The sequence below is a fragment of the Elgaria multicarinata genome, chromosome 3, assembly GCF_023053635.1.
Source record: "Elgaria multicarinata webbii isolate HBS135686 ecotype San Diego chromosome 3, rElgMul1.1.pri, whole genome shotgun sequence".
NCBI lineage: Eukaryota > Metazoa > Chordata > Lepidosauria > Squamata > Anguidae > Elgaria > Elgaria multicarinata.
In genome coordinates this window covers 146,632,020-146,659,919 of record NC_086173.1, presented here as the reverse complement: position 1 = coordinate 146,659,919, position 27,900 = coordinate 146,632,020, and the positions used below count along the sequence as shown (strand labels likewise).

The following is a 27,900-nucleotide window of genomic DNA, read 5'->3' as shown; positions in this document are numbered from 1 at the left end:
TAGCCCATGTGGTCATTGACCTTCACATACGTGGAGATGGGCTGGTGCCGTCTCCCTCGGGGTTAGTTGTCAGAGTGTCCATCCTCAGTATACCCAAATTCCCACTTTAGAGTGAGCTGCAAGCTGACCCTGAGAAGCAGCAAAATCCCATCAGGGAGAAAAGAGGTGAGTCCACCATGGATAGAAGGGTTAGGCGGGTTGGCTGTGAAAGTGAACTCTGAACATGCCAGACAACCAAAATGATGAGATCAGAAGACACAGTGTCTCTAAACATGTGTGAGAACGGGTGTGGGTCTGGGTGTTTTCTGGGAATAGGCAAGAGCGTTATCACAAAAACAGCAATCAGGAACTCTGAATTTTAGCACAGTGCAGTGGATGTGTTTCTTTAAATACGAGCAACAAAGACCTGAGACTCTACAGTCGTCTTCTTACATGTTAGGGCAAATGTGTTTGACTTATTGAAGTGGGATTAAACACACACTCTTGTGTGTGTTTATTAAGGCTCATTGGTTAAAAACAACAACACGTTCTACCATTCTAACATCTGTAAAATCAAAAATATTTCACCAATCTCCTTGAAATTTACATGTTTCAGAAAGAAGTGTTAGTTGTATGTGACGAGAAAATTTCATGAAGATTGGTGAAAGATTGAGGGAAGGATGTCAGTATGTCCCATTCCTGACCATGGTACTTACTGACTTGCAATGATGGGAGTTGTAGTCCAACACCTTTGGAGAGCACCAGGTTGGGGAAGGGCTGCTCTAAACAAAAAAAGAAGTAGGTGGGCCTAAATTGTCCGTCATCAGTTTTCCACAACCCCACAGTCACCTCTGCATCTTGTCCTCATGGTTTATCTGCTTTGGGAGAATGAGAATTTCACTGGCACTTTCTGCCTCCTTAGGGAGGCTGTAGCATTAAGGCTTGTAAGCCTTAACTCCCAATTTCCCTGCTTTTTGGTGCTTGGTTGAAAACTGTAGAACCTTAATGTAGTTTTGTAAACTGTACGTTTTTTCTTTAATGAATATAGAATATAAGATGCAATCCTATATTGACTTACCCTGGAGTAAGCCCCATGGAATTCTGTGACTTACTTCTATGTAGACTTGTAAACAATTGTGTGGATAGTACACGAGAGGAATTTCAAGCTAGGACCCAGGTTCTCTTCAATAAGAAGAGCCAAAGAGTGGGATCAATTCCCATTGCTCTAAGATACGTTGGTTGCTGGGGAACAGGAGTGTGTGGCTGCTGTTGCACTCATGTCCTACTTGTGGGCTTCCCAGAGGCAGCTGTTGGTTGGCCACTGTGTGAACAATATGGTGGACTACATGGACCCTTGGTTTGAGCCAGCAGGGCTCTTCTTATGTTCTGAACAGCAACAATTAGATAAGGAATAAAATCAAAGATGTTAAAAAAAAGCAGGTAAAATGAAGTACAAAGTAGCTTTATTAAAACAACTTAAAAAAGAAGAGAGATTTCTGAAAGAGTCAATAAAACATACTAACCTTCCTGCTGACTTGAACACCACTATTGATTCGGTGTCTGCTGAGATGTCCTGTGTGTCGTCTTCTCCTGTTTTGTGGGATCAATCTCAGCTTTTGGAGCCTGAGGATGTGGACAGGATGCTTGCCTCTGTTGGACCCACCACATGCTCTCTCGACCATTTGCCTGTCATGTCTTATTCGAGCTAGCCACCGGGGTGGGGGTGGGCTGACCAGAGGGATCAGGGGAGTGGTGAATGCATCTCTGCGGAACAGTGCTGTCCCCACTGCCTTGAAAAGAGGCAGTGGTATGACCACTCCTGAAAAAACTCTGCCTTGACCCAGAGATTTATGGCAACTATTGTCCAGTCGCCAGTATCCCATTTTTGAGTAAGGTGCTTGAGAGTCTGGCATCTCAGCGCTTGGATGAAACTGACTATCTGGATCCATTCCAGTCTGGCTTCAGGCCTGGATTTGGAATGGAATCGACCTTGGTCACCCTGATGGATGACCTTCTTCGACAGAGGGACAAAGCGAGCATGACCTTGTTATCACTTGATCTCTCAGTGGCTTTTGATACTGTTGCAATACAACAGGAGGCAGTGGTTGACAATGACCCGAAACAATAAGGGTGCTAAGGCACTCAACTGCGTGACCAACGCGGAAATTATAATGCATAAACAGTTGGTTTATAAAAGATTTTTCTATATTGTCATGAGTACATGTGCATTACATAAGATTCTGTATTTATAAAATGAAACAATATGCAATATATAGCAGAAAATGGAACAAAGGCACATGACAGAATTACATATGCGTTAAACCAAAAGGCTGAGCAGATGTGACCATATAGGTATTTAAACAAATAAAGACAGCACAGTAATTTACAATCCAGACTGGAGGCTATAACAATTAAAGCCCCCAAAACTGTCTAAACATACTTCAGCGCGTAGATCAGAGCTTTCTAAACTGTTAGTGTGTTAGTGTGTCAGCTGCAGTGTGTAGGTGTGTCACATGAACGTAATGAGAAACCTCTGAGTCTCTGTGAAATAAGCAATACCAAGGTGCATGCATTTTTACACAGCAAAGGTGCCGATTAGTATGGTGCACTAGTATATTCCCCTTCCATTGTATCTGTGTATGCACACCACGGTCGAGGAATCATACAGGTACTGCGCATGTGCAGTATGCATAATCGGGTCAAAACAGCTGATTCCATGTCACTTCCGGTGATGCGGCTGCACCTGGAATGACGCATTCGAGAAATTCCATGGGTTCAGTTTTTCTGATAGAACACCGTCTCAACTGCCGCTCGATTGCAGCTTGACAAAATTGGTTCAATGTGAAAAGTCTTGGAAATGTATGTTATTAACTTGCAAATCATATATTTTTAAAAACATAAATGAAAGTTTTTCATATGTTGTGTCCCCATACATTTCGTTATTACAATTTATGTATGTGTCCCTATCTCTTATAAGGGGTTAGTTTAACCTCTGGTTTGCTAGTTAAACTGAATTACTGTGTCGCGAAATGATGCATGTCTAAAAAGTGTGCCACCAACATGAAAAGTTTGGAAAGCTCTGGTGTAGATCATGAACATATTCGAGAACTTAAAGCTGTATGCAAACCCATAAATTTCTGCCTGGTTGTGATTGAAACCTGATACGGATCCACAGCTGCAGCATAAACAGAGCCGGCAGCTTCTACTTCTGTGATGGTGCACAAAGCAGCTTTAATAAACCAACTTTAAAAAGAAGAGAGATTTCTGCAAGAGTCAATAAAACATACTAACAAGGAACAATCAGCTACACTTTAAATGTGAGGAAAGCCAGACAATATACAAGAGGTTTAGATAATATACTCCTCATATTAAAAACTTCATATGAGAGCTTGTGTTCTCTTGTTTTGTGTGATCAATTTCAGCTTTTGGAGCCTGAGGATGTGGACGCTTGGTCTGACTGCCAAGCTGGCTTAAGTGAATTGCTTCACCGTTCACACCTGGCGCGTGGACATTTACATTCTCCAAGTGCATTGTTGTGCACTTGCTTAATTTGTCTAGATTCAATTCGTTCGGTCATTGGCCTTCATACCTGTGCAAACACAGTTGCCTGCAAATATGAACTTCTTGTGTGCAAGATTTGCAAGCAGTGCAGATTCTCTAGCTGGGCTTTCCCCCTTCTGACTGAGCTCCAAAAAGACAGCCGAGAAACCAGACTGCAACGGCAAGAAGAGTTTGTAACCGTTCAAGCGAGAGTTGCTTTTGTGAAAGGCCCACATGCTGGCACAAGAATGAAAGTTAGCATCCAGTTGCTGGCACCATTTTAAAAAAAATGCTTGGTAAGGCAGCGCTTAAGCACCAAGGCCATGCAATATCGTATCTAGTGGATTCTCTTTTAAAAAGAAAAGGAGTGGCACAGATGAGACACCCTTGCAATATAATATGAAAGAATCATTCCTAAAACCTGGAGAGCCATTGCTGCCACTCAGTGTTGACAAAATTGGGCCTCATGGACCAAGAGTCTAGCTCAGTATAAGACAGCACCCTCTGTTCCTAACCCATTTGTTGAGCTTACATGAAGAGAGGGTATCACTCTGATGTTGGCAGGGACAGAAGGCTGTGTCAGGGTGGGAGCTCCAAACCAAGAAAGATGGAACAAGGAAATGTTGAAAACCAATGTTGGATTTTTATCCTTCACAGGGAGTGCAACTCTAATTAGAACCGGAGGAACTATGCAAAGAACCACTACTGTATCTGGATAGTTGTCTGTTGGGCAACCATCTTTTTTTCTCACAGAATGACCCAAAGGAGGTTGGTGGCTCTGATTTTGGTGGGGCTCTGAATCCATTCTGGGTTTTAGTCAGAACCCTAAGAGTGCTATCCAAAGTGCTGCATCTATTTTAGGGACAGGCATCAGCACCCTGGATAGCTCCCATAGATTTCTGCCTGGTTCTGATTGAAACCTGGAATGGATCCACAGCCACAGAAATATTGGAACCAGCAGCCTTCGCCACTATGACTGCGTCGTGGACCCAGTTGTGTTTCGAGCTGTGCGCACCAGTTGCTGGGGAACATGGGTGGGAGGGTGCTGATGCACCATGCCCTGCCTTGTTGGTCCCTGGCCAATGGCTGGTTGGCCACTGTATGAACAGAGTGCTTGGTCTGATCCAGCAGGGCTCTTCTAATCTTCTTATTACTTGTAGTAAAACAAAGAGAAAGGGGGGGGAAAACGTTTTTAAAACTCCATCCCTCAAACAATTGTGTAAAATTGCAGCTACGTTTTCCCCAAGCCTCGTCCACCAAAGGATTTTTTGTGGATGAAAAAAACAATACTGAACCACCAATTTTCCATCCTTGTATGAAAAGAATAAGAAATATTTTGTGATATGCGTACCTGGAGGGGGATGGGAACGTAGCGATCGTTAGGTGAGAAGAGATTGAGAGATAACAAAACGGATTCCCAAAGTAGTGGCGCCATATGCAGATCATTCTCTTGGCATTCACAAGATGCAGTCAAAAGTTTCAATGGGCAGTGAAGAGCGGAGGGTAAGTTAAGACAATGCCATGTTTGCAAGCTCTTCCGGTAGTCTTTGAACTAGTGCCACAAAACTCGTGGACGTTTTTCCTGCAACACTCTGACATGCCTTTCCTTCTTCAGTCTTGTTTTTAGATAGTTGGATTGGAGCCGGCATCATTCAAGAAAATACACTGTATCTTCTGTAACAACTCTTGTTTCTTTCAGCCACAACTACAATGCCTGGTATCCTCCCTTCATTCATGTGTCCTTTCTTCTTCCTCCTCCTCTGCCTATTGGCCTCAAGTTCTGCCTCTGAAGATGACACTGTGGTGGTGACTAGCAGTGGCCCTGTTAAAGGCAAGCAAGTCCCGGCTGGCTCTGGCTCTGTGACGGCCTATCTGGGCATCCCCTATGCTGAGCCCCCTGTGGGGAAACTGCGTTTCCAGAAGCCCCGCCCACATCAGCCATGGAGCCATGTCTTGGAGGCCACCACCTATGGCAACTCTTGTCCCCAGGAAGATGATTCCAGCCGCCCTGACGCAGCCATATGGACTGCCAACACCCCACTTTCTGAGGACTGTCTCTTTCTCAACATCTGGGTGCCCCATCCACAGCCCTCGATGCCAGTTCCTGTCCTGGTTTGGATCTATGGTGGTGGGTTTATCACTGGCACAGCCTCACTAGATATCTACAATGGAGCATTCTTAGCTGCTACAGAGAATGTCATTGTGGCCTCCATGAACTACCGCTTGGGGGTTCTGGGTTTTCTGTACTTTCCACCAGATGCTCCAGGAAACGTTGGCTTGTGGGACCAATGGCTGGCTCTGAAGTGGGTCAAGGAGAACGCAGCGGTCTTTGGCGGTGATCCAGCTCTGTTGACTCTCTTCGGCAACAGTGCTGGAGGAGCCTCGGTGGGTTTCCATCTGCTGTCACCAGCAAGCCAACCCCTTTTTGCCCATGCTGTGCTCCAGAGTGGAGCTCCCAATGCTTTCTGGGCTTGGAAGGATCCTGAAGATGCCAAGTCAAATGCTGTAAGTGTAGGCACCCAGTTGGGTTGTACTGAACAAAATCATACTGCTTTGGTGAGCTGCTTACAAGGGAACAATATTGGGCACAAGGAGTTGTCCGGTCTGAATGCTCCTATCTTGGTGACAACAGATGGGGAGTTCCTCCTTGATGAACCCCGGAAGCTTCTGGAGAGTGGAGTTATTCAGGCTAAACCAGTTCTCACTGGTGTCACCCTTGATGAAGGGACTGAAATTGTGATGATTTTGTTTCCTAGTGGTGTTATGCTAACCTGGGAACAGTTTGTTCAAGGGTTAAGTGGAGATATACCAATTCTAATTGAGGAAGATGTTGCCAATGCTATTGCACTGAGGTACAATGCTAGTGACTATGGGCCAGAACGGTACCATTTAGTCTTGGCTCAGTATTTTACAGATATCTATTTTTTGTGTCCAATGACTGAACTTGCTTCCAAGATGGCAGAAGCTGGGAATCCTGTGTATGTTTATTCCTTCAAGCTCCACACACCTGGCGCTGGGTGGCCTGAGTGGTCAGGGACACCCCATGGAGCAGAGGTGCCTTACCTGTTTGGAACTTTGGCAACCGTGCTGGGAACAAACCAAACAGAGGTTGACATTGCACTGAGTCACAAAGTGATGAGATACTGGGCAGAGTTTGCCAGAACTGGGTAAGGCATGAACTGTTTTTCTTTTAATTGTTATTTCCCCACCTAATAGCTGTATTTAGCAACAATTAAAACCACAAAACATAACATACAGTGGCATCTAAATTTTAAAGTTTTAGAATTACAAAGTAAAAGTAAAGCCAAAATAAATCCTAGCAGCAATGAAGAGATTTAAAATACAAGAACAGATTTAAAACAACAGAATTTAAAGACTAATATGTCTGGAATATAAGGTCTTTATAGACCTGGCACCAAAAAGAGGCAACATAGATGCCAAGCAAGCCTCTCTGGGAAGTTCATTCCGCAACTGGGGTGCCACAGCAGAAAAGGCCTTCTTCTTGGTAGCAATCCACCTTGCTTCCTTTGGCAGGGTGTACCAGAGAAAGACCATTGAGGACGATCTTAGCATGTGAGCATGTATGGATGGGAGGAGCCGGTCCTTCAGATAATCTGGCCCCAAACTGTTTCAGGGGGTTGAATATTAATGTCAGCACTTTGAATTGGGCCAAGACATGGACTGGCTGCCAGTGAAGACAGAAAAGTAGTGGCGTAATATGATCCCGTTGGCCAGTCCCTATGAATAATCTTGCTGCCTTGTTTTGGAGCAGTTGTAGTTTACAGACAGTTTTCAAAGGCAGCCCCCTGTTTAACACATTGCAGTAATCTAAAAGAGAGGTTTTCAAAGCATGGAAAAGGCTACCTCTGTCCAGATAAGGATGTCCTTGGTATACATATCATCCCAAACTGATGAATCATGCTCTATGCTGTCAAATCCACCTGTGCCTTGAGTGACAGTTCTGGATCGAAAAACACCCCAAACCATGAAGTGACCTCTTCAGTGTGTGTGTGTGTGTGTGCAATCCCCTCCAGAACAGGTTAAACATCACGTAGCTGGTCAGATGAACCACCCACTAACAGTACCTCTCTCTTGTCTGGATTGAGTCTCTTTCTGGATGAAGTTCAGGAATAAATTGGTCTGTTTTTCACAGGGAAAAAACAGCAAACCATAATTAATCATATCCAAACATATGTAGATCTAAATGTAACCCATTGGTAAATCGATGAGTGGTCCAGAAAACCATAATATCTCAGCTTTGAAAATGGTTTCGTTGCACTTGTCGCTGAATGTGGTGTCAATAATTCTAGTTCCTGTGCGGCATGCCTCCCCAGGGAGTATAGTCTTTGACCAGGATTTCTTCATTTCATCCACAGGAATCCCACTGGTTCCAAACCCAAAGAGGAACAGTGGCCACTCTACAATTCTACCGAGCAGAAACTCTTCCACATCAGTGCGGAGGCACCCCAGGTCAAACGGTTATCACCCGACCCACCGTGTGATTTCTTGGCAACACATGTTTTCCATGCAAACCGCTCACGTGAGTTCAGGTCTTCTGAGTAAGAGAGTATGAGTAGATATTTGCAGCTAATGGGATCTTGATTGGAAACTGAACTCAGAGAGTGAAAAGATCCACATCACTGTCAGATCAAAAAGGGAGATGAGAAAGGATCTCATCAACATGAAGCTGTGAGAACCTAGAGTAGCTTTTCCTGATCTGCTGCCCTCCAGATATTTGGGGTTCTAACTCCTAGGATTCCTGACAATTCTCCACTCCGACTGGGGCTGATAGGAGTTGAAGTCCAAAAGCTGCACTTAGACTTCTTCCAGCTGTATCTTTCTGCTTCTTCCTCATGGTCTGGTCATTCCCTGGCTTTTTTCTGACTGGTTTTCTCACTCTTATATACTCTCTTTCCCTAAACCCAAAAGTACTCTTCCCATTTCTCCAGTTAAGCAATTAAAACTTAAGTAGAGAAATGAAAATTAACCAGGGAATGAATCTTAACTGGAGAAATCATAGAATCATAGAATAGCAGAGTTGGAAGGGGCCTACAAGGCCATCGCGTCCAACCCCCTGCTCAATGCAGGAATCCATCCTAAAGCATCCCTGACAGATGGTTGTCCAGCTGCCTCTTGAAGGCCTCTAGTGTGGGAGAGCCCACAACCTCCCTAGGTAACTGGTTCCATTGTCGTACTGCTCTAACAGTCAGGAAGTTTTTCCTGATGTCCTGGTGGAATCTGGTTTCCTTTAACTTGAGCCCGTTGTTCCGTGTCCTGCACTCTGGGAGGATCGAGAAGAGATCCTGGCCCTCCTCTGTGTGACAACCTTTTAAGTATTTGAAGAGTGCTTGTCTTCCCTCAATCTTCTCTTCTCCAGGCTCAACATGCCCAATTCTTTCAGTCTCGCTTCATAGGGCTTTGTTTCCAGACCTCTGATCATCCTGGTTGCCCTCCTCTGAACACTCTCCTGGGGGGGATCTACACTATTGCCTTTAAAGCGCTTTAAAGCCCTTTGAAAACGTTTTGAAAACTGTATATGCAGTGTGTCCTGGGCTCCAATAGTTGTCAAAACTGTTATAAAGCACTTTAAAGTGCTTTAAAGCTGTAGTGTAGATCCCCCCACCCCAGCTTGTCTGTGTCCTTCTTGAATTGTGGAGCCCAGAACTGGATGCAATACTCTAGATGAGGCCAAACCAGGGTCGAATAGAGAGGAACCAGTACTTCATGTGATTTTCAAATGACAGTACTCCTTTCCATAGGCGTGCGCAGCACGTTTCATTAGGGTGTGCAGCCAAGAAATTTTCTTTTAAAGGTGAACATTTATTGAATACTCAATAATAAAGGATATTATTTTTATTCATTTCTTTATTAAACACTGTGGACACAGATGAGCTTGCCTGATCACAGGGCAGCCATTGCAGGTGAGTGGGGAGAGTGAGGAGATGATCCTCAAGCCCCAGCACAAGGCACAGCTATTTACCGACCATTTGGTTACACAGAGATGTTTCCACACACACTTGTGTGCAACTTGTTTTTCTGCCTTGTTTTACAGGCAGACTTCCTGTGCCTACTGCGGTGAAGCTAGTTTCTTGCAATTCTGCCCTGCAAGAGGAAGCAGCCCAACTATCCACATAGACAGTGCAACAGTTTCCTCACATCCTGATTACAGAGAAGAGAGTTATTGGGCACAAAACTTAGGGTGACCCTATGGAAAGGAGGACAGGGCTCCTGTATCTTTAACAGATGCATAGAAAAGGGAATTTCAGCAGGCGTCATTTGCAAGCATGCAGCACCTGGTGAAATTCCCTCTCCATCACAACAGTTAAAGCTGAAAGAGCTATACTAGAGGGACCAGATACAAAAGAGGACAGGGCTCCTGAAAATTTAACTGTTGTGATGAGGAGGGAATTTCTCCAGGTGCTGCATATATACAAATGACACCTGCTGAAAATCCCTTTTCTATATAACTGTTAAAGATACAGGAGCCCTGTCCTCCTTTTCATAGGGTCACCCTAAGAAACCTTTCACATGTATAGTTCAACTCACAGTCAATTTTGGCTTCCACAACCCTCAAGCCACTAAGGCCTGACTTTAATACCTTGTCTCAGTAGGCCTCAACTCTTCATATGGGACAAGAATTTAAAGTGAAATGCAAAAGACCCTGCATGAACTGTCAAGTGCAAATGGTAGTCATCATTGATATGGTAAAAAAACACAAAAAAACACCTGCAACTGGAAAGAGTTTAGATAGACCAAGGTGGGATGTGTGAGAACACAGTGCAGCTAGTGTGAGACAATTCTGAAATATGGAACAAATTAACAAACATGGAGGTTCTAGATGTTTGCTTTTTTTAAAAAGAGGAACTTCCAGAAATTCTTGGGATATAATAAATTCCGGTGGATGTAAAGCTTAGCCTTGGATGCCTGAGGTCCATTTCATGGATTACAAGGTAGCCAATTTAGATCTGGACCCATTGTACAATCAACCAGCAGCCAAAGCTAGCCCTGCCTCCTCGGTGAGCACCCCTGTGTGAGACGTGTAGGTGCACAAAGGTTTTGGTCACATTAGTACAGTTAGGGTGACCCTATGAAAAGGAGGGCAGGGCTCCTGTATCTTTAACAGTTGTATTGAAAAGGGAATTTCAGCAGGTGTCATTTGTATATATGGAGAACCTGGAGAAATTCTCTCTTCATCACAGCAGTTAAAGCTGCAGGAGCTTTACTAGAGTGACCAGATTTAAAAGAGGGCAGGGCACCTGCAGCTTTAACTGTTGTGATGTAGAGGAAATTTCACCAGGTGTTGCATGCATACCAATAACATCTGCTGAAATTCCCTTTTCAATACAACTGTTAAAGATACAGGAGCCCTGTCCTCCTTTTCATATGGTCACCCTAGTACCGTCCTCTGTGGATGTATTTCAATGAGAAACTAAAGTTAGGAAACCAATGCTATCTGCTGCCTGAAGTTTAGCCATTGCTAGATCAATTCTCCAGCTTCCCCACCCTTTTTTGTTTTTCTTTTGCAGAGAAAGCTCAAGTAGAGTCTTCCCCACCCATTTTGGAGAAAGATCTGAAGAATGAGACAAGAACTTAAAAGAGTGGAATGCAAAAGATCTTGTGTCAATTGCAAATGATTATGGTTATGATTACACTTATATCCCACCTTTTTTCCTTTTGCAAGGAACTGAAAGCAGCTTACATAGTCCTCGTCCTCCTCCTCCTCCTCCTCCTCCTCCTCTCCATTTTATCCTTTCAACAACCCCGTGAGGCAGATTAGACTGAGAGTGAGTGGCTGCCTTTGGACAACACATTAGTCAATGGTGGCTTGAATAGTCAACTCACAGTTGAGTATTCTGCAGGAACTCCCCACACAACATGTTCTTACGCTACTGCTGGTGGTTAGGGCTGGTGTTGAGTGGAATAATAGTCAACCTGGCATTTGACAGACACAGCCCCTGCCCTTCTCCCCACCCTCCACCCTCTCTCAGTCCTCCCAGTGCTATCCCAGAAGCCTCTGCAAATTGTGCTGGCTGTAGTAGAGCGGCCAGCTCGGCTTTGGCCACGCTTGTCCGGGAACTTTGTAGCAAAGCGAAAAAGTCAATTCAATGGCCGAAAACTCCACTGGCTCAGTTTGGACAACACAATAACCACCGGTTGTGTGACTAGTCAACTCTGCAGCTGGTTGTGTTTCTCCAGTGGTTTTTTGTCGAAAAAGTCAACTGTGGGGTGGTTTTTACCTGACAGACAACACAAATCCGAGCCATTGACTGCTCAATTCAAGGTTGACAATGAAAACCACCAGTGGTTATTGTGTTGTCCAAACTGAGCCAGTGACTGACCCAAAGTCTCCCACTGAGCTTCATGGCCAAGTGGGACTAGAATTGAGATCTCCCAAGTCCTAGACCAACGCTCTAACCTCTAGCTACACTGGCTTCCAAGTGCAAATAGAAGTCATAATTGATATTGTAAAAAAAACAAATCACCCCTGGAAACAGTTTTGATAGGCCCACACATTGTGGGATGTGTAGCTGTGCCCGGTATAAATACAGACTTGTTCTATTAGAGGTCAGCTGGACCCACAATTTAGGAACTGCAGCCCCATTTCCTGCATTACATTTATAGACTTTTAATGTTAATAATAATAATGACAGTAGTAGCAGCAGCAGCAGTAGTAGTAGTAGTAATAATAATAATAATAATACAATGACAGCATCTATGTATTCTGCATCAGCAATCATTACTGATCTTTGCCTTTTTGTCATTTCCCTTTATTTTTGTTTTTCTATCTTGAAAGAACTGGAGCTTTTTATACCCTCTTTCCATGAGGACTTTTCATACCTTGCATTTTGCATAGTCCCATCCATGGAGATAAAGTATTTGGTGAACTATGCATTAAAGAAAAATGAAAAAATAAAGCATCAATGGTTAAAAAAACAACCCCAAGCCAACTCCCATTATTGTATGCTTGCTAAGAATATGCCCAACTGCAACCGTGCAGGTCAGAAAAAGGTAAATTAATTCAATTTGAATGTTTTAAAATTGGTTGATCTTTATCAATCTTCATTATACATCCCAGAATTACAAACACGCAAGATTTATCTTACTAATGAATGCATTTGGAGTTTCGGCAGCATCACTATTAGGGGTGTGCACGGACCCCCCACTCCGCTTCACTTTCAGATCCGCCATTTTCGGATCGGGCCGCTCCGCCCCGCCCCCACTCCGCCTGTGCCCACTCCGCTCCGCTCGGAGCTCCGGATCCGGATCGGAGCTCCGTTCCCCCCTCATAGGGGGGGGGTTACCGGGCCCGGCCGCCATCGCCGCCCATGCGGCGACGGCGGCAGAGCCCGGTAAGGGACCAAGGGAGAGGGGGACCTTACCTGCCTCCGTCCGCGGTCCGTCGCCATCTTCAGTTGAGCCTGCGGTTCCACCAGGAAGTCTGGGCCGCAAGCGGCCCAGACTTCCTGCTGGAACCACGGGCTCAATTGAAGACGCTGACGGACCGCGGACGGAGGCAGGTAAGGGAGAGGAGGGCGGGGGGGATTACTGGGCCCTGCTGCCGTCGCCGCATGGGCGCCAGCGCCAGGGCCCGGTAAACCCCACTTACCTTTCCGGCGGAGCTCCGGATCAAAGCGAAGGATCCGCCTTCACCTCAATCCTCTTTGCCACGCTCCGCCGGCCCCCCAATCCTCTTCGCCTCCGCCTTAAGGGCAGGCGAAGCCCCCCGCTCCGCTCCTGCTTCTACGGTCCGATTAGAAGCGGAGCACATCCCTAATCACTATGCATTTGTGACCCCGGAGGAGAATTTCTGCCTCTTTCTTCCTGACACGACCACTTTGCCAGCGAGCCTTCACATTTTCTGAGCTGCTTCGACACAAGAGGTATCTTCTACATTGCAAACACATCAATGCTGTCACACCTTCTCTCTGCTTCTGAGGTGCCCCTCGTGGCTTCTCCATCATCATCATCATCATCATCATCATCATCATCATCAAATTATTACTAAATGGGATATATATATATATATATATATATATATATATATATATATCAAATTGTTGAAATGAACTCAGACTTGCCTGTAGGTACATAATCCAGTAAACAGGCTTGAGACAGGAGGACATGGGTAGGGGAAATAGGAATGTTTCTCAGATAGGAGGATGAAGGGAAATGAAAAAGACGTGTGACTGTGTGGAAAACCAAGAGAATAAATGATGAATCGATATTAGATAGATAGAAAGTCCTTCCCAAGTTAGGTTTATAGGGTAGAATTCCCACAGTTTCTCCACTCCCTGTGATATCAACATGGAAACAGTGGCGGTGTCATTATTCCATTGAGCCTTGCAATTCCTTGTTTTCTTGAGAGCCGGGCTGCTATTGACTATTTTCAGGGACACTAGGTTAAGTAATGTGCTCTGGTTACATCCCCTTCCAACTCTGCTATTCTATGATTGTATGGCCTTGCTAGACCAGGGGTTAGTGTGGTGCGAGGCCCGTGCTCGTCAAATGATGCGTCCAAATGATGCGTCCAAATGCGCGTGTGGACCGGTCCGCTGCTTTCCCCGGCTACTGCACTTACATGTGAGTAGCTGGGGAAAGCGGCGGATGGGCCGCAGCGCTGCCGCCGAGTCCCTGGCCTCCGTTTCCCACTACCCCCCATGTCCCTGGCCTCTTTTTCCTGCCCCCCCATGTCCCTGGCCTGTGTTGGCTTCCACGGCTGAGTCCCCGTCCTGTGATGCCCGGGGCTGCCATGTCCCCCAGCCGAGCATCACAGGCTGAGGACTCGGCAGCGGAGGCCATCACAGGCCGGGGACACGGGGGGGGGGGGGGCGGCCATCACAGCCTGGGGATATGGGGGGGCGGGAAATGGAGGCCGGGGACATCGGGGGGGGGAAATTGTGGGCGGGGGATCAGACATCGCAGGTGGGGCGGGCGGGCAGGGGAAGACCCTACTTACCTTTCCTGGTTCCTTCGCTGCTGCTGCCTCTTTAAAAATAAAAAATGGCAGCCGCGATAGTTCTCCTCCAGAGCTTGTTGTGGCTGACGTGTAAATAAGGACGAGATCTCGCGTTATTCTTAACGCGAGTTCTCCCTTCCTCTTACCCAGATTTTCGACCAGGTCTAGCAAGGAACTATGATGTACAAAGTCACACTTGTTTTAACGAGGCCCACACACCCGCTTATCAGTAATCTTTACACATTAGCAATGGAGCTTCTATGGCTACAAATGCAATTCCCACCCAATGAGCATCATCACACAGGGGGAAATCGCTTTTGCTTACCGTTGCTTCTCCGCCTGCATGTTTATCCCTCATTACTTCCTCTTTTGAAGTGGATCAAAGACATCCACAGTCAGACACAATTGAAGAAAATGGTGCTATTTAGAAGACACCTTAAACCATTTAGAAAATAAATTGAAAAAAAACAGGGGGGAGGGTGAAAAGAGAACAAGCCCCACACCTCGTTAAAAATTAAAAATAACAAAATGGGGAGGAGGAGGAGGGTTCCTTTCTCCCCTTTTAATTTGTTATTATCTGTATCTGCGCAATTAAAAAGGGGGGACAGAAAGGGCAGACAGATGGTCAGAGGGAGGAGAGGTGATTCGGGTGCCCGGCGTCGCTCTCCTAGTCCTCCTGGCTGCCTCATTCCTGTTCCCTTGTTCTTCCCCCCCTCAGCACCACGGGAAAGTTCCCACTTGCGTTCCTTCCCATACAGATGCTCGGAAGGAGTGCAAGTGTTGGAGCCAGGCACCTCGTGGCGCTAAAGCACTGCCGTCAAGACAGGTTAGGGGAGGCATCTTGCTCGGGCCAGCAAGGAGCTTTGAGATTTCCATCGGAAGGAGTCTAGTCCTTCAGTGATTTCAGCATGGAGGCTTTTCTCTGGGAGGGGAGATGCAGTGATTTCAGCAGCATGGCCCATGCCTCTGGGAAGAGTGGGATGAGGGGGGACTGGGACCACTGGCTGGCCAAACCTAAGGTTTCTTCCACAGCTCAGAGAAAGGCAAGGACATCCCGACTTTGATGAATTAGACAGTGCTCAGAGGCACTGGAAACGGTGCTCCTTGCTATGGCAGAAAGAGTGAGCTGGCTTTTTATCCTGTATAACAAAAGTAGGTGCTTGGTAGCGCTGTGCACTACTTTGGATCCGGATCTGATTCCAAGTTGAAGCAGCGTGATTGGGACCGAATCGGTCTGGATCCGAAGCTGGTCAGTATTGGTCCGAAGTGGATCACTCTGAATTGCTTCAGATCTCTTTGGAATAAGCTGGATGGAAGGTCTTGTACCCGGCCTTCCTGGGCGCCTGCTGAGCAGTCCCCCCCACTCATGCCCCCCACCCCCGTTGGATGCACCCAAGCCATGCAAGTCGCCTGCACCTTACCTGGAGCTGCTGTGAGCACCTGCAGCCATCCACCTCTTCAAGGGAGTTGGCTTATCAAAAATAAAATAAAATGGTGGCTTGTCTATTTCTGTAAAACAAATTCTGTGCAAATGGTGGCTGTAAAGCAGCCATTTATGCAAGATTACAAGTGTAAGTGGCTGATTTGGCCTCCAAAGCGAGTTGCACAGTTCAACGATAGGAACACAGTGCAGGTAGTTGGCCACTAACTTACCAGATATCACTCTTGCTATCTGGCACATTCGTGATTTGCTCAGTTTTACACCCCCCCACACACACCTTTGCCTTTGGAGAATGCACACACACCTTTGCCTTTGGAGCAAGTCTATTAAAAAGTGAATTGCTTGATCTAGTCTTATGCGGTGTCTCTCAACCCCATTCCTGTGCTTTTCTCCCACCTTTGCTGAAGCTGAGGATGAAGGTGCCTGGTTCTTTGGCTGTGGCTCAAAATGGAGTCAGTACTGTTCACTGAAAGAGAGCTACTTTAGAACAACTTGTACTTTTCCTTTGCTGTAAGTCAGGAGAATTGGAATTATTGTGTTCCCTTTTTGTCTCCAGCATTTGCCAATATATGCAGAAGCAAAGTCCTTTTGACCCCTAGCATATATTTTGAATCACGTTGAGATTTAGCCCCCACCCGTGTGGTCATTGACCTTCATATACATGGAGATGGGCTGGTGCCATCTCCCTCGGGGTTAATTGTCAGAGTGTCAATCCAAATCCCCACTTTAGAGTGAGCTGCAAGCTGACCCTGAGGAGCAGCAAAATCCCATCAGGGAGAAAAGAGGTGAGTCCACCATGGAAGAAGGGTTAGGTGAGTTGGATGTAAAAGTGAACTCAGAACACGTCAGACAAAAATAAAATAAAATGATGAGATCAGAAGACACAGTGTCTCTAAACATTTTTTTTAGGAATAGGAAAGAGAGTTATCACAAAAATGGTAATCAGGAACTCTAAATTCTAGCACTCTGCAGTGGATGTGTTTCTTTAAAAACTAGTAGCAAAGAGCTGGGATTCCGCAGTCTTCTTCTTACATGTTAGGGCAAATGTGTTTGACTTATTGAAGTGGGATATAGAATATAAGCTGCAATCCTATATTGACTTACCCTGGAACAACCCCATGGAATTCTGTGGGACTTACACCTATGTAGACATGAAAACAATTGTGTGGATAGTACACTAGAGGAACTTGAAGCTAGGACCCAGGTTCTCTTCAATAAGAAGAGCTGATCAAAGCCGCAGCCCGGATTACTGATTGAGGACAGCATATTTACTGAAAGGGTCCAAGGTGAGTAACCTGAGTTGCCCTATGCGAGTTGTTGATTATAGTAGGATTTGATGTAGGCTGGTTGAAAATGCCAAAGAGTGGGATCAATTCCCATTGCTCTATTGGTTGCTGGGGAACATGAGTGGGTGTCCTACTTCTGGGCTTCCCAGAGGCAGCTGTTGGTTGGCCACTTAGTGAACAGTATGGTGGACTACATGGACCCTTGGTTTGACCCAGCACGGCTCTTCTTATGTTCTGAAGAGCAACTACAATATCAAAAATAAAATCAAAGAGGTTAAAAATAACAGGTAACATGAAGCACAAAGCAGTTTTACTAAAACAACTTTAAAAAGAAGAGAGATTTCTGAAAGAGTCAATAAAACATACTAACAAAGAACAATCATCTACACCTTGAATATGAAGAAGGCCAGACAGTATACAAGAGGTTTAGACAATATACTTCTCATATTAAAAACTTCATATGAGAGCTCAACTGAACTTCCATGAAACAGTTATGTTGTGGGAGGGATGGTGCCCTATAATCTACTCTTCTCTCTTCCTCTCCCAGTACCTTTAGGGCCCGAATTTGTTTAGCTCCAACACCTGCAGCTCCCTTAGAGTCATAGTGCAGTGCAGTTTGTGTTGATATTGTGTAAATAATCAAATGTATATTTTACAAAGAATGGGTGTAGTTAAAGATTGAAAGTAGAGAAATGCAGCAGCAAATTAGGCAGGTGTATGTAATGAAGGCAAGAAACACCTGAGTTAATTGATGTCAGTTTGCTAGCAGTTTAAAAAGGGAGTATCTTAAACAGTTGGAAGGAGGGGTTGGAAGAAGGAAAAGAATTGTTGAAAGGAATATTGCGGCAGAAAAGAATTGGAAGTAAGGTTGCTGATACCACATTGTTTGGCTGGCATGGAAGGAAAGCTTCAAAGCAGAAGGTCTGAAAAATGAAACTCCCAGAGACTAATTGCTGGTAGGAAAGATTGTTTAAAAGTTTTCAGAAGAAAGGAAGAAGAATGCAATCTGAATATACAATGTATGAATTGTATGTTGTTCTATTGCCAATGCTGAAAAGTAAAGCTATACTCCTATTAACCTACTTGGTGTAAGAACTTATCTTTACAGCAGCGTGAGGGAGTAAGCTTGAATCTGCTGACTCCTTCCTCTTGGGTGAGGAAAGAGTATAAACACAACCCAACAGTTTGGACAACCCACACATGCCCATGGCCTAGGGGGGTGTCTGTATCACTCACCTTCCTGCTGACTTGAACACTGCTATTGATTCAGTGTTTGTTGAGATGTCCTGTGCATCGTCTTCTCCTGTTTCGTGGGATTAATGTCAGATTTTGGAGCCTGAGGATGTGGACAAGACACTTGCCTCTTTTTGACCCACCACATGCTCTCTTGACCATTGCCTGTCATGTCTTATTTGAGCTAGCCACAGGGGGCTGACCAGATGGATCTGGGGAATGATGAATGCATCTCTGTGGAACAGTGCAGTCCCCACCGCCTTGAAAGGAGGCAATGGTATGACCACTCCTGAAAATGGTCTCCCTTGACCCAGAGATTTATGGCAACTCTCGTCCAGTCGCCAATACCTCATTTTTAAGTAAGGGGCTTGAGAGTGTGGTGGCATCTCAGCACTTGGATGAAACTGATTATCTGGATCCATTCCAGTCTGGCTTCAGGCCTGGTTTTGGGATGGAATTGCCCTTGGTCACCTTGATGGATGACCTTCTTTGACAGAGGGACGGGGGAGCATGACCCTGTTATTACTTGATCTCTTAGTGGCTTTTGATAAGGTTGACCATGGTTCCTCCTGGAATGCCTCTGTGAGTTAGATTTTGGAGGCATGTTCTACAGTGGTTCAGCTCATACTTGCGGAGTCGGTTCCAGAGAATAGCACTGGGAGAATGTACTTCTGCTCCATGGCAGCTGAACTGTGGGATGCCACAGGGCACCATCCTTTCCCTAATGTTATTTAATATCTATATGAAACTGTTGGGAGTGTTGATCTAGTTTTATAATTGAATGGAAACCTTTCATAGACTTTTTGCAGGTACTAGAAAAAAATGATTTGTTTATCTGTGGATTCAATGATTGAGAAGAAAATGTTAAAATGAAAGAACGAGGGAAACTCTTTTTCTAATTATAGAGTGAGAGAAAATAATGTTACAATTTTTTGCTGTGGAGGGAATTGGAAGTCCATCTTAATTGTTTATGCTTTTTAATGTTTTTTATGTTGCTGTTTTGTTTTTTGAAATGTTTTTCTTTGTTTTCTTTGTGTTTTAGAAAATAATAAAACATTTAAACCAAAGCTGTTGGGAGTGGTCATCAGCCGATTTGGGGCAAGATTTCACCAGTATGCCAATGACATCCAGTTCTTTTTCTTTGCAACATCTGATTGGGTAGTGGCCATGCACTTTCTGAACCAGTGCCTGGATGCAGTTACAGCTTGAATGAGGGCCAACAGACTGAAACTGAATCCCGATAAGATAGAGACTTTGTGGTTGGTGGTTCTCAGGTCCGACAATTGGGGTGTTTGGCTGTTCTGGATGGGGTTGGGCTCCCTCTGAAGGAGCATGTCCATAGCTTGGGGGTGCTCCTGGATCCATCTTTGTCACTGCAGTCCCAGGTAGCCTCAGTGGCCAGGAGCGCCTGCTGTCAACTTCGGTTGGAACGCCAGCTATGCCCATTCCTGGATGGGGATAGCCTAGCCATGGTCATTCATGCATTGTTAACCTCATGGTTAGACTACTGTAACAGGCTCTATGTGAGGGTTCCCATGTGTGTGGTTCAGAAGCTACAGCTAGTTCAGAATGCAGCAGTTAGGGTGCTCAGCTTTGCTCATATAAAACCTGTGTTAAAAGAACTGCACTGGCTGCCTGTTAGCTACTGGTCCCCGGCCAATGGCTGGTTGGCTACTGTGTGAAAAGAGTGCTGGACTAGATGGACCCTTGGTCTGATCTAGCAGGGCCCTTCGTATGTTATTACTTGCAGAAAACAAAGAGAAAGGGGGAGGGGAGAAAACATTTTTAAAACACAATCCTTCAAACGATCATGTAAAATTGCAGCTATGTTCACCCCATCCCAGGTGGATTAAAAAATACTGAACCACCGATTTTCCATCCTTGTATGAAAAGACTAAGAAATATTTTGTGATATGCACACATGGAGGGGGATGGGAACATAGCGATCGTTAGGTGAGAAGAGACTGGGAGATAACAAAACGGATTCCGAAAGGAGTGGTGCCATATGCAGATCATTCTCTTGGCATTCACAAGATGCAGACAAAAGTTTCAATGGGCAGTAAAGAGCGGAGGGTAAGTTCAGTCAAAGCCGTGTTTGCAAGCTCTACCAAAGAATCATAGAATCATAGAATAGCAGAGTTGGAAGGGGCCTACAAGGCTATCGAGTCCAACCCCCTGCTCAATGTCTTCGAACTAGTGCTGCAAAACTCGTGGATGTTTTTCTTGTAACATGCTGACACGCCTTCCCTGCTCCAGTCTTGTTTTATAGTTGGATTGGAGCAGGCATCACTGAAGAAAAAAAAACCTGTATCTTTTTAACAACTCTTTTCTTTCTCAGCCACAGATACTATGCCAAGTATCCTCTCTTCATTCATGTGTCCCCTCGTCCTCCTCTGCCTATTGGCCTCAAGTTCTGCCTCTGAAGATGACACTGTGGTGGTGACCAGCAGTGGCTCTGTTAAAGGCAAGCAAGTCCCGGCTGGCTCTGGCTCTGTGACGGCCTATCTGGGCATCCCCTATGCTGAGCCCCCTGTGGGGAAACTGCGTTTCCAGAAGCCCCGCCCACATCAGCCATGGAGCCATATCTTGGAGGCCACCACCTATGGCAACTCTTGTCCCCAGGAACATAAATATAGCTTCCCTGATGAACCTGTATGGGCACCCAACACCCCACTTTCCGAGGACTGCCTCTTTCTCAACATCTGGGTGCCCCATCCACGGCCCTCGATGCCAGTTCCTGTCCTGGTTTGGATCTATGGTGGTGGGTTTATCACTGGCACAGCCTCACTAGATATCTACAATGGAGCATTCTTAGCTGCTACAGAGAATGTCATTGTGGCCTCCATGAACTACCGCTTGGGGGTTCTGGGTTTTCTGTACTTTCCACCAGATGCTCCAGGAAATGCTGGCTTGTGGGACCAATGGTTGGCTCTGAAGTGGGTCAAGGAGAACGCAGCGGTCTTTGGCGGTGATCCAGCTTTGTTGACTCTCTTTGGCCACAGTGCTGGAGGAGTTTCAGTGGGTTACCATCTGCTGTCACCAGCAAGCCAACCCCTTTTTGCCAATGCTGTGATTCAGAGTGGAGCTGTCACTGCTTACTGGGATTGGAAGAATCCTGAAGAAGCCAAGTCGAATGCCCTAATTATAGGCACCAAGTTGGGGTGTTCTGAGCAAAATCATAGTGCTTTGGTGAGCTGTCTACAGGGGAACAATATTGGGCACACAGAGTTTTACAGGCTGAATGGCCTCTTCTCAGTGACAACGGATGGGGACTTCCTCCTCAATGATCCCTGGGAGCTTCTGGAGAGTGGAGATGTTCAGGCTAAGCCAGTTCTCACTGGTGTCACCCTTGATGAAGGTTCTCCTTTTCTGTTACTTTTGTTTCCTAGTGTTATATCAAATGACGTTAAGCTAACCTGGGAACAGTTGGTTCAAGGCTTAAAGGCAGAAATAAATATTCCAATTGAGGAAGATGTTGTCAATGCTATTGCACTGAGGTACAACGCCAGTGACTATGGGCCAGAACGGTACCATTTGGTCTTGTCTCAGTATTTTACAGATGCCCTTTTTGTGTGTGCAATGACTGAATTTGCTTCCAAGTTGGCAGAAGCTGGGAATCCTGTGTATGTTTATTCCTTCAAGCTCCACACACCTGGCGCTGGGTGGCCTGAGTGGTCAGGGACACCCCATGGAGCAGAGGTGCCTTACCTGTTTGGAACTTTGGCAACCGTGCTGGGAACAAACCAATCAGAGGTTGACGTTGCACTGAGTCACAAAGTGATGAGATACTGGGCAGAGTTTGCCAGAACTGGGTAAGGCATGAACTGTTTTTCTTTTAATTGTTATTTCCATACCCAATAGCTGTATTTAGCAACAATTAAAACCACAAAACATAACATACAATGGCATCTAAAATTTAAAGTTTTAGAATTACAAAGAAAAAGTAAAGCCAAAATAAATCCTAGCAGCAATGAAGAGATTTAAAATACAAGAACAGATTTAAAACAATGGAATTTAAAGACTATATGTCTGGAAAATAAGGTCTTTACAGACCTGGCAACCAAAAAGAGGACAACGTAGATGCCAGGTATAGCTCTCTGGTAAGTTCATTCCGTAACTCGGGTGCCACAGCAGAAAAGGCCTTCTTCTTGGTAGCAATCCACCTTGTTTCCTTTGGCAGAGTGTACCAGAGAAAGACTATTGAAGATGATCTTAGCATCTGGGCATGTGTGGCATGCCTCCCCTGGTAGTATAGTCCCTGCCTGTTATATGACTAGGATTTCTTCATTTCATCCACAGGAATCCCACTGGTTCCAAACCCAAAGAGGAACAGTGGCCACTCTACAGTTCTACTGAGCAGAAACTCTTCCACATCAGTGCGGAGGCACCCCAGGTCAAACGGTTATCACCTGACCCACCGTGTGATTTCTTGGCAACACATGTTTTCCATGCAAACCACTCACGTGAGTTCAGGTCTTCTGAGTAAGAGAGTATGAGTAGATATTTGCAGCTAATGGGATCTTGATTGGAAACTGAATTCAGAGAGTGAAAAGATCCATATCATTGTCAGATCAAAAAGGGAGATGAGAAAGGATCTCATCAACATGAAGCTGTGAGAACCTATAGTAGCTTTTCCTGATCTGCTGCCCTCCAGATGTTTGGGATTCTAACTCCTAGGATTCCTGACTATTATCCACTCTGGCTGGGGCTGATAGGAGTTGAAGTCGAAAAGCTGCACCTAGGGCCTTGATAGTCCTACCTTAGAATCCGTGTGGGAGGAGGGGCCAAGCCGTGCTAGAAGTAGCGCGGCCCGTAAGCCCCATCCACACGTGAGATGCGACGGGGCCGAGGGAAGCCCCGTCGCATCCGCCATTTACCCCTGCCTTAAAGCGGCCGCGTGCGCAGGAGCGCACCAACGGCCAAGGTAAGGTTTTTTTTTTTTTTAAAAAAAAAATAGGGACCCCTGCCCCCGATTCCCCCCCACGACTTCCCCTGGCCTCTGATCCCCCCCGTCCCCAACTGCTGTGTCCTGTTGCTGCCAATGTCCCCAGCTGCCCTGTCCCACTGCCGCCGCCGATGCCGCCACTGCCGCCGCTGTCCCCAGCAGGCTTTTCCTGTTGTCACCATGTCCGGCCTGTGATGCCTGCTCAGCAGGCATCACAGGCTGGACATGGTGACAGGGATCGCCATGTCCTGCAGGCCGGACATGGCGACAACAGGAAAAGCCGGCTGAGGACAGTGGCAGCAGCGGAACAGGGCGGCTGGGGACAGCGGCGGGTTAGCGTGGTGTGAGGCCCGTGCTCGTCCCGGTGCTTCCAGATGACGCAAAAGGGATCCCGGCCTCAGCCAGGACTCGAGTCGCCCTGGCACCACGCTAACAGGAACCACTTGTAGCGCGGTTCTTCCCATGGTCCAAGCCTCAGGTCGGGCTGAGGCCAGGACCGCGGGCGTGTGGACCGTTCTGCCGCTTTTTCGGGCTACTGCACTTACGTGCGAGTAGCCAGGAAAAGCGGCGGACAGGCTGCAGCGCCCCCAACCCCTGCCCCCAATTCCCCCCACGACTTCCCCTGCCCCCGATTCCCTCCCCATGACTTCCCCTGGCCTCCGATCCCCCTCGTCCCCACCTGCTGTGTCCTGCTGCCGCCGAAGTCCCCAGCCGCCCTGTTCCGCTGCCGCCGCTGTCCCTAGCCGGCTTTTCCTGTTGTCGCCATGTCCGGCCTGCAGGACATGGCGATCCCTGTCACCATGTCCAGCCTTTGATGCCTGCTGAGCAGGCATCACAGGCTGGACATGGTGATAACAGGAAAAGCTGGCTGGGGACAGCGGCGGCAGCGGCGGCAGTGGGACAGGGCAGCTGGGGACATTGGCAGCAGCAGGACACAGCAGTTGGGGACGGGGGGGGGGATCGGAGGCCAGGGGAAGTCGTGGGAGGGAATCGGGGGCAGGGGAAGTCGTGGGGGGAATTGGGGGCGGGGGGTGGGGTGCTGCAGCCCATCCTCCGCTTTTCCTGGCTACTGGCACGTAAGTGCAGTAGCCCGAAAAAGCGGCGGAACGGTCCACACGCCCGCGGTCCCGGCCTCAGCCCGACGTGAGGCTTGGACCGTGGGAAGAACCGCGCTACAAGTGGTTCCTGTTAGCGTGGTGCCAGGGCGACTCGAGTCCTGGCTGAGGCCGGGATCCCTTTTGCGTCATCTGGAAGCACCGGGACGAGCACGGGCCTCACACCACGCTAACCCGTGCTCTAGCAACGGCCCTAGACTTCTTCCAGCTGCATCTTTCTGCTTCTTCCTTATGGTCTGGCATTTTCCTGGCTGGTTCTCTCACTCTTTTATACCCTCTTTCCCCAAATTACTGTTCCCACTTCTCCAGTTAAGTGGATATATTCTAGGGATAAAACAAATTCCAGTGGATGTAAAGCATAGCCTTGGATGCCTGAGGACCATTTCATGGATTACAAGGCAACCAATTTAGATCTGGACCCATTGTACACTCAACCGGCAGCCAAAGCTAGCCCTGCCTCCTTGGTGAGCACCCCTGTGTGAGACGTGTGGGTGCACAAAGGTTTTGGTCACTTTAGCACAGTCCTCTGTGGAGGTATTTCAATGAGAAACAGAAGTTAGGAAACCAACGCTATCTGCTGCCTTAAGGATTGTTTAGCCATTGCTAGACCAATTCTCCAGCTTCCTCACCCCTTTTTCTTTTTCTTTTGCAGAGAAATCCAAAGTAGAGTCTTCTCCACCCATTTTGGAGAAAGATCTGAAGAATGAGACAAGAACTTAAAAGAGTGGAATGCAAAAGATCTTGTGTCAATTGCAAATGATTATGGTTCTCTGTACAGGTCAGAGCAGGACCTTGACAAAATGGAAGGGACTCCGGTATAAATACAGACTTGGGGGGGGGGATCTACACTACTGCTTTAAGGTGCTTTATAACAGTTTTGACAACTTTTGGGGCCCAGGACACACTGCAAATTCAGGTTTCAAAATGTTTTCAAAGTGCTTTAAAGCGTTTTAAAAGCAGTAGTGTAGATCCCCCCTTGTTCTAGTAGAGGTCACCTGGACCCACAATTTTAGAACTGCACCCCATTTCCTGCATTACATTTATAGATGTATAATAATAATAATTAATTCAATGACAACATCCATGTATTCAGCATCAGCAATCATTACTGATTATTGCCTTTTTCATTTCCCTTTATTTTTATTTTTATATCTTGAAAGAACTGGAACTTTTTATACCTTCTTTCCATGAAGACTTTTCATACCTTGCAATTTGCATAGTCCCATCCTTGGAGATACAGTGTTTGGTGCGAGTGGGGAACTGATTTCTCCCTGGAAGGTTTCTAATTGGTCAAATACTTGCCTTGCATAGAGCAGGTCCCACGTCCAACCCTTGGCATCTAATGTTAAAAAGATCTCATCTTGCCAGGCTGGGAAAGAGTCTTTGCCTGCAATTTTGGAAAGCTGCAGGCAGTGATACATCACCAGTCAGACAATGTATAAAGATGCTAATTTATATTCAGATTATTTGTAACTTCAATTAAATCAGGAACATTTTTGTCAGATCAATCATCTATTACTAAAATAGAGCATGAAAGCTTTGAACTATGCATTAAAGAAAAATGTAAAAATAAAGCTTCAGTGGTTACAAAGCTCGCAAACTACTTTGTTATATTGTATGCTTGCTAAGAATTAGGCATGTGCTCCGCTCCAATTAGGAGCGGAGAAGCAGTAGTGGATTGGCCTGCTCCGCCTTACCCAGAGGTGGAGTAGAAGCGGACCGCGGACCCCTAGAAGCAAGGCGAAGAGAAGCGGCCATTTTTCGGAGCTCCTATTTCAGGCGGAGCGCTCCGATCGCCATCTTGAAAACATTTCGCCATAGGATTGCATTGCGGGAAATAATCGCGGATAACTGGGTTGTTTTTTAAGCTATCGTTCTGAAAATTCTTGTGCACAGAGAGTCGTGGATGGGGGTCATTTTGAGACTACTCTCACCTCTCTGCGTTGTGTGGGTCGCGTGCTATATTTTTTTAAAAATCGGGTCAACAAACAGGGACAGCGCGGCTCAAACGGCGGTTTTCGGCTTTTCGCCCATAGGATTGCATTGCGGGAAATAATCGCGGATAACTGGGTTGTTTTTTAAGCTATCGTTCTGAAAATTCTTGTGCACAGAGAGTCGTGGATGGGGGTCATTTTGAGACTACTCTCACCTCTCTATGTCGTGCGGGCGCCTCCTAGAATTTTTTAAATATCGGGTCAACAAACGGGTTTTTTTTTTTTGAAGCGATGACAGGCACATTCAACTCCCAATCCTGATGAGAATTGATCTCCTCATGAAGCATCCTCCAATCCCAGCGTTCGAGGGGGGGGGCAGAGTCATCCTGAGATCTTTGAGCTCTCAGCGTCTTGTGGGTTTAGCGTTCATTGGGAGAGGGTCTACTTAGCTAGCTGCTGCTGTGAACTTTGCAGATAGATTAGGATTTTAGCTTGGCGCGTGTGTTTGTTTGCTTCTTTCTGACTTTTTGCTTAGTTTGCTCTGTGTTTTTCCCTTACTTTGATTTAATATAAACTTTATTTTTAAATTTTGGAGTGTGTGTTTGTTTGTTTGGTTCATTTCCCCCCTCCCCTCTCTTAAAGCCTGATTGCGTGCACTGCTTTTGTGAAGTGCAACAGCCACAGATTGAGCATTTTGGGGAAAGCATACACACACTTCTTGTCCCATTTCCCTACATTTACTAATATTCTTAAACATATTATTATATTCTTATACATGGACACATGGATAAGCTATCATGGTGCCAAGTTTGAGGTTTCTAACGTGCAAATTGACGGAGCTATCAAAAGGGGTGTGAATTAGGGTTATGGGTGGTGCGTTAGAGGTTAGAGCCGCGCCAAAAATCAGGGGATGATGGGACTGCCTTGAGTCTGGGCGTCCATGTGGACACATGGATAAGCTGTCCTGGTGCCGAATTTGAGGTTTCTAACGTGCAAATTGACGGAGCTATCCCAAGGGGTCTGAATGGGGTGCCCAATTTTCAAAAATTCGCCAAAAATCAGGGGATGATGGGATTTGCTTGAAACTTGGCATGCATGTGGACACGTGGATAAGCTTTCATGGTGCTGAGTTTGAGGTTTCTAACTTGAACAGAAAAAACGCTGTATAATTTTTTAGCTTTCAATGCAACCCTATGGGGGAAAAAACGGAGCTCCGATCTGGATCCGGAGCTCCGAGCGGAGCGGAGCGGAAGTGGGCGGAGCGGGGGCGGGGCGAAGCGACCCGCTCCGAAAATGGCGGATCTGCAAGTGAAGCAGAGCGGGGGGTCCGTGCACACCCCTACTAAGAATATGCCCAATCGCAACCGTGCAGGTCAGAAAATATAAATTAATTCAATTTGAATGTTTTAAAATGGGTTGATCTTTGTCAGTTCTCATTATACAGTCCAGAATTACAAACATGCAAGATTT

The 27,900-nt window shown here is 46.2% G+C and overlaps 2 protein-coding genes across 10 annotated transcripts; both read left to right on the top strand.

Moving 5' to 3' along the window:
• The first annotated feature begins 39 nt into the window (after positions 1-39).
• Positions 40-12,456, top strand: LOC134395926 (cholinesterase-like). 2 transcript variants are annotated; one of them, XM_063122199.1, is made up of 4 exons: positions 40-165; positions 5,219-6,024; positions 7,896-8,059; positions 11,046-12,456. In XM_063122199.1, exons 2-3 carry the CDS (start codon positions 5,230-5,232, stop codon positions 8,019-8,021), a joined length of 921 nt encoding a protein of 306 aa, XP_062978269.1. In that variant the 5' UTR covers positions 40-165; positions 5,219-5,229; the 3' UTR covers positions 8,022-8,059; positions 11,046-12,456. The 2 variants fall into 2 exon arrangements, with proteins under 2 accessions (XP_062978269.1, XP_062978268.1); XM_063122198.1 differs by having other exon boundaries at positions 41-165; positions 5,219-6,686.
• Positions 12,457-16,623: 4,167 nt separating this feature from the next.
• Positions 16,624-25,554, top strand: LOC134395925 (cholinesterase-like). 8 transcript variants are annotated; one of them, XM_063122195.1, is made up of 6 exons: positions 16,636-16,702; positions 17,067-17,203; positions 19,479-19,548; positions 20,775-22,248; positions 22,736-22,899; positions 25,149-25,554. In XM_063122195.1, the coding sequence occupies exons 4-6, from the start codon at positions 20,786-20,788 to the stop codon at positions 25,214-25,216; spliced, it is 1,695 nt and encodes a 564-aa protein (XP_062978265.1). In that variant the 5' UTR covers positions 16,636-16,702; positions 17,067-17,203; positions 19,479-19,548; positions 20,775-20,785; the 3' UTR covers positions 25,217-25,554. The 8 variants fall into 8 exon arrangements, with proteins under 8 accessions (XP_062978261.1, XP_062978266.1, XP_062978265.1 ...); XM_063122193.1 differs by having other exon boundaries at positions 19,479-19,695; XM_063122190.1 differs by having other exon boundaries at positions 19,479-19,710.
• Positions 25,555-27,900: the final 2,346 nt, after the last annotated feature.